Below are 7,238 nucleotides of genomic sequence, written 5' to 3' on the forward strand. Positions count from 1 at the left end.
TGTAACAAAAACAAATAAATATATTAGATTATTAAATATATACAACAGTATTTGATGTATTGTATCACTGAAAATTAATATACAGTAGTAATAAAATTATATACCATTAAAAGATCATAATAATACTAAATTAATACTCAAAAAAAATATATATCATGCTAACAAAATTATATATACCACTGTTAAAATATATATACATACAAAAAAAATTTATACCTAATCATTCTATATAATTAAATAGCTACTAAATATCATCTTAAATAAATGATATATTATACACAACAAAAATTATAAACCTATTAGAGATTTTATTACAATGAAAGAAAATCAAGATACATTAGAAAGGTATAATATATATAATTACACCTTTATCTAAAAGCTTATTTTCCCTATCTCTAAGCACTAAGGAAATTCTCTAGGAAATAACCTTAGAAATTATCAAGTCTTAGGGTTTTTTAACAATGTATTTTTTTGATAGAAAACTTCTCATCCTAAATGAGCACCAAAGACTTCTTTATTATAGTGTTTAGGTGATCACACTTAGAATTCAAACACACCACCCCATTTCTCTCGTATAAATGAGTATTAATATAATTTGTAACAACTATATTTCATAACATTTAAATCCTATCATCAAATTGTGTAACAACCATTTTATTACAATAATAATGTGTGATCAACACGGGAGTTACAAGTGATAACAAATTGTAACTCATCTCTAAGTTACAACATAAAGTTTACAAAAACGTAGGTTAAAACTATAGTTTACACATTTATTTACCATACATTTAATATATATTATTTATATAATAATATATTTATCGCATTTTAATCTATACTTATTATATCATAAAATAATATAGCAATAACCCACTATATTAAAATGTCTGATACACTTATAATATTTATTTAATCAATCAAAATATAACATTTCTCCACTTTTAATTAAATAAATACAGACTTTTAAAAAAGTCTTGCTTAGGTACTGTTATCTCAATTTTTGTACTCTGATGTGGCATCACATACTGGTGACACGTGGAATCAACTTCACATATCTACTCGAAAGAGATATGCCGAACAGAACACCGCATACATCTGGACGGAGGAAGCCTTCCTGGGCGAACAGTGGACAGTCCGAACAGCATGCCAACACTTGCATCGTGAATCACAAAAGCAATCCCTATAACTTTGGGATCAAATCACAGAGATATGACAAACTATCCAAATCCCTTAATCAGTGTATTTTGTATTTATTGTGTAATCTTACCAATTATAGATATTATAAACAGAAGGGAACCTTTCCCTCAAGCTTATAGCCCTATAAATAGTGATTTATTCTCACTGGGCAAGGGGTCGAAAAACTTATCTAAGAGGATATACTCAAAGATATCGCTGTAAGAACTCTAAGAGAAGAATCACTGCATTCTTTGTTCTTAAGTCAATACAAATCAAGGGGAGTAGGCTATTACCTGTAATATCCAGTTTATTTTTATTATTATTATTATTATTATTATTATTATTATTATTATTATTATTATTGTTGTTGTTGTTGTTGTGCGTGTGTGATTAGAAAAAAATGATCTATATATATATATTAAATAGTGAGATAAATAAATAGTGAAGCATTAGATTAGTTAGTTAGTTTAAAATTTAAAATTTAAATTTAAATCAGCATAATTTTATCTGATTAGTTAGATATTTATTTTTAAATTTAAACCTATTATACGATATGTTATATACGTATATACTCTATAACCCTAGCAGCCAGATAGTATCGTATTCCCTTATTCTCACCATCTCTCAATTTCCTTTTTTTTTTTATTCTCTCTATTGAACCAAATCAATTGTTTTAATCTTAAGAGCTTCGGGGTTAGCAATCAACCGATCATCGTTCCGTGTCTTCGAAATCTTCAGGTAAAATTCGTACTTGTTTTTATTTTCGTTTTCAGAGAAATAGGCTTTCATAAAACTATCATATCTCTCTCCCCATAGGTCCGTTTTCAGTGATCTAGGTACCGTTTTAAAGATAATTTAATGATATATATTTTCTATGAAGAAACTCTTTCCTAATTCTGAATATTTCGATATCAAAAAATTCATGTTTTACAGACTGTCGATTTACAGTTTTTTTTAAAATTTCTTTTCGATATTGCCTTAGTAAAAGTGTCATATCTCTCTCGATATCTATTATTTTCAAGCGATTCTTGTACTGTTAGAAAGATAATTCAATAATCCATATTTTCTTTGAAGAAACCTTTCCCTAGTTCGGAGTTCTTACCAGTAAAAAGTTAGGATCTTTACTCGGTTATGGTATTTCGTTTTAAGTTTCGTTTCAGAAAAAGTGTCTTCAGTAAAAATTCAATATCTCTCTCAATTTTGATCCATTTTAAAAGATCTTTATCTCGTTTTAAAGCTTAGAAAAATAGCTACATTTTTTATGAAAAAAGTGTTGTCTAGATCGGGGTGTAACTATTTTTAAAACTTTTATTTTTAGGCTGTATTCAGAAATCGGCATGATCCAGGATTTTAAAGAAACTGTTTTGAGAAAACATGCATAACTCCTAGATTATAGCTCCGATTTTGATGATCTTTATACCGTTAGAAAGGTCTTTCAATTAACTAAAAACTTTGTGAACAGTAGGACTTCTAATTCAAACGTTTTATATGTCAAATTCTAGGTTAAACTTGCTGTACAGTAAGAGTAATAAATATATTGAGTTTATCGGTGGACTAAGGGTTTCACTAATTGTTATAGGGCCTAGAAGGTATCGTAAGAGTTAATTACAGCGGAGTTGAGGTAAGGAAAAATAATGATACTTTATACTTGCTTTTTATATGGTTTGAGTATCTAGTATGACTGCTTGAATAAATTGTATTGAAACTGTGGAATGTGATAGTTTCGGTGAAATAGTGTTTTATCGATGAATTGTATATGGTTGTTTAATCATGTTCCAGGTACTTGAAAGTGGTTGGAAACCACACATGTATGGTGATGTGGTAAGTGAGGCAGTGTACGTAAGGGTGCACTGGTTATTGGTACTGCGTTCTGGTTAAGAACGTAAGACACTCCAGATTTGTATGGAAGCTGGAGTGTGATTGTGAGTGTGAGTGTGTGGTATTTCAGTATTTGTGTGGCTGCCTCTATTTATACTTATGATTAGGTTGTTGTATGTTTGATGTATATGTTTGTGCTATGATGTGTGAATGCTGGTACATAGTATTGTGTTTTTCCTTACTGGGCTTTGCAGCTCACCCCTTATTTACCCCCTATGTGCAGATAAGTAAGCCTGTAAGCTTTCGGTGACAAGTTGAGTCTGGGCAGCATGGGGTGTATCTCGTGTGATCATGTAACTGCGTGTGGTCTTGGCCATCTTCCGCTGAAAGTTTTTTTTTAAATTTATTAAACTTATCGAGGATGTTGTCGTTTAAATTTTCTATTACTTTTCCCTAAGTGGTAATACTTTATTTTCAACTGGGTACCCATGTTTTGAAAAGTGTTTTTTTTTTAAAAAAAAAAAATAAAGGCAACATTAGTATCTTAACGCCAGTTTATTTATGGCATCTTATTTTACGTAAGTAAGGGCGTTACAAATGGTATCAGAGCCAGGTTACATTGATCTTGAATTCACGCGACATACACACCATCGCTGCAAAGGATCAACTTGTCATCAAGTATGTATGCTTTATATATGTTATGTCTTATATGTTAAATTTGGCTTAGTCTTTATCTTTTGATTTTCCTTTAGTTAGCTAGAAGTTTAGGGTATGGTTAATCGAAACAATTAACTGATTTTTCGGAGTTAGAATTTTAGTATAACTCAAACAATTTTCTTATTAGTGTAATTTTTTTTTTTATGAGTGAAGATTATTTATTTATTTATTTATTTTACATGGTGAATTGTTGCTTGATGATTTACGTTTTTTTTTAGTTTATATAATTTAGTGTATAGATATTTCCTTTTTGAGCGAGATACATCTTTGGTTATTTTTCTTAGCGATACCATCTCCTTTCTTTTGAAGAACAAGTTAAGGGATTTGATGGAAAACGGTGAACCTAGAAGATCAACCCGGTTGAATGAAAGAGCGGCTGTAAGAGACCGAGCTAGAGGTCGGGGGCGAGGAGGTGCTCACGGTCGAGGTCGCGGTCGAGGCAGGGGAAACCAGCATGTCCCTGCCGAGGCGGTGATCCAGGAGAATCAAAATGCCCCTGTAAATGGACAACAACCAGGTCAAGGTGGGGGCAACCACGAAGTCCCTGCTGGGGTAGTTGGTCAAGAACACCAAAACGCCCCTGTAGTGGTGCCACCACAACAAGAAGATTTGGCGCAAGAAGTTGCTCATCTCAAGGAAGAAATTAGGAAGCGAGATGAAGAGGCTCTCAACCGTCAGGAACAACCCAATCAAGGACAACATCAATTTTTGCCGGTGCAATACATGCCTGTGCCGGAGGGTCGATGGGAACCAATATATGAAAGGTTCCGCAAGCAACACCCACCAAATTTTGAAGGGGGCTCAGATCCAATGGAAGCTGAGGAATGGTTAAGAACAGTGGAAGGTATTGTTGAGTACATGCGGCTCGGTAACGGAGATAGTGTAGCTTGTGCTGCTAGTTTATTGAAAAAGGATGCCCGCATCTGGTGGGATGTTATTAAACAAACACGGGATGTGGCCGCAATGACCTGGGCTGACTTTGTACAAGTTTTTAACAAAAAATACTACGTTGAAGCAATACGCTCGGCTAGAGTTAATGAGTTCACAAACTTGAGGCAGGGGGTAAGTCTACGATTACGAGTATGCTCGCCAATTTGATGATTAGCAAAGTTTGCCACGTATCCGGTTCCTACCGAGTTTCGAGGATTCATCGTTTTGCGAAGGGCTCGACTCCCGAATAAGTCGGGACATAGCGATGTCGGGAGTAAGGGCAACCACGTATGCCGAGGTACTAGAAAAAGCCCTAAGCCGAGTTGTGTGAAAGTCGTATACGTAAAGACAATACAAGAAGGTGGGAGGCCGTAAAGGCCGGTAATGGAGGTGGTGATAACAAAAGAAAACTGCCAACTAACCAACACAACGAAGCCGACAAGAGAAACAAGATAGGGTCCAATAACTACAAAGGGAAGAAGCCATATGTGGAGTACCCGCTATGCCCAACATGTGGTCGTAAGCATCCGGGAGAATGTCGACTGAAAGGCAAGACTTGTTACAAGTGTGGGCAACTGTGCCACTATAAGAAGGACTCGTCCACAAAAAGGTGATCAACTCAAGGATGACAAACTTGTCCTGGCTCGAGTATTTGCACTAACTGCAGGGGAGGCCGAGACTAGTAACACCGTGGTTGCAGTCGATTTCTATCTGCGAAAAACTATGTACCGTTTTATTTGATTACGGAGCTACGCACTCATTTATTGCTTTAAAGATGATAGATAAGTTAGAACTACCGTATGTAAACTTTCGTTATAAGTTCATGACGGAGTTGCCCTCGGGCGAGGTTATGATATCATCTAGAGGAGTGCGGGATGCGCCAATAAGGATTGCGTACAAGGAACTTAGTGGAGATCCGATAGAGTGGAGATGAGGGATTACGATCTTATCTTGGGTATGGATTGGCTATCACGACATGGAGCAACAATAGATCGCCGAAAGAGGACGGTGACTTTCACCCCCGAATCCGGAGAGGCATTCATATTTGAAGGAATCAAAGTCAAGTCAAGCTTACCGCTAGTTACCACTAAAGGCACAAAAGATGATACGTGCGGGATGTCAAGCATACTTGGCCGGCATAGTAGACAAGTCCGGAGAAACCACCCTCGAAGCCGGAGAATGTCCACATAGTATGTGAATTCCAAGAAGTTTTTCCGAAGACCTACTGTGGCTACCCCGAGATAGAGAGATAGAATTTGTGATTGAGTTAGCGCCGGGCACACCAATCTCGAGGGCTCCATACCGCATGGCTCCCAATGAATTGAAGGAATTGAAGGCTCAACTACAAGATCTTTTAGACAAGGGATTCATTAGACCAAGTTACTCACCTTGGGGTGCGCCAGTGTTGTTCGTCAAGAAGAAGGACGGTAGTCTGCGGATGTGTATAGACTACTGGGAGCTGAACAAAGAGACTAAAAGAACAAATATCCCTTGCCTTGCATCGTAGAATTGTTTGATCAGTTACAAGGGACGATCGTCTTCTCAAAGATCGACTTGAGATCTGGGCACCACCAATTGAAAGTGCGAGAGGAAGATATCGCAAAGACAGCATTTCAAACACTGTATGGGCATTATGAATTTCTAGTAATGTCATTTGGGTTAACCAATGCCCCAACAACCTTCATGAATTTAATGAATAGAGTATTCAAGGAGTATCTCGATAAGTTTGTAGTGGTATTCATTGATGACATACTCATTTATTCAAGGACAATGGAAGAGCATGAGGAGCACTTAAGGCTAACTCTAAGTAGACTCAAAGAGCACCAATTGTACGCCAAATTCAAAAAGTGTGAGTTACGGTTGGAGAAAGTGGCGTTTCTAGGCCATACGGTGTCCAAAGATGGGGTAGAGGTGGACCCCGCGAAAATTGAAGCAAAGGAAGAGCCGGCCAAAACCAAAAACCGCAAGTGAGGTTCGGAGTTTTCTCGGACTAGCCGGATATTATAGGAGATTCGTTGAAGGGTTCTCAAAAATAGCCACACCATTGACGAATTTGACTCGAAAGCAACAAAAATTTGCATGGACGAGATAAATGTGAGGAAAGCTTTCAGACATTGAAAGATAAACTCATAACAAAGACTCCGTCCCGTGTGTTCCAACTAACAAAGACAAATTTGTAGTATATTGCGACGCATCAAAGCAAGTGGCTCTACCGTGTGTTGATGCAATGAGAAGGTGGTAGCCTATGCCTCAGCAGCCTAAAGGAGTATGAGACAAGGTACCCAACTCATGACTTAGAGTTGGCGGCGGTGGTCTTTGCATTGAAAATGCTGGAGGCACTACCTCTATGGAGAGAAGTGTGAAATATACACCATCACAAAAGCCTAAAATACTTCTTTACGCAGAAAGAGCTCAACATGAGACAGAGGCGGTGGTTGAACTCGGTAAAAGATTACGATTGTGAGATACCGTACCATCCTGGACAGGCTAATGTAGTGGCGGATGCACTTAGCAGACGCAACTATGCAAGCTTATCAATGTTAAGGGCATTAAAAGTGCCGTTGCAACAGAAATCGAGAGATCCGGAATAGAGTTAG

At 36.8% G+C, this 7,238-nt stretch overlaps 1 protein-coding gene across 1 annotated transcript; it reads left to right on the top strand.

Moving 5' to 3' along the window:
• The first annotated feature begins 1,561 nt into the window (after positions 1-1,561).
• LOC133030632 (uncharacterized) lies at positions 1,562-6,612 on the top strand. The gene is made up of 3 exons (XM_061103435.1): positions 1,562-1,914; positions 2,756-4,773; positions 6,163-6,612. The coding sequence occupies exons 2-3, from the start codon at positions 4,039-4,041 to the stop codon at positions 6,610-6,612; spliced, it is 1,185 nt and encodes a 394-aa protein (XP_060959418.1). The 5' UTR covers positions 1,562-1,914; positions 2,756-4,038.
• Positions 6,613-7,238: the final 626 nt, after the last annotated feature.

This window comes from Cannabis sativa, chromosome 8, assembly GCF_029168945.1.
Source record: "Cannabis sativa cultivar Pink pepper isolate KNU-18-1 chromosome 8, ASM2916894v1, whole genome shotgun sequence".
NCBI classification, from domain to species: Eukaryota; Viridiplantae; Streptophyta; class Magnoliopsida; order Rosales; family Cannabaceae; genus Cannabis; species Cannabis sativa.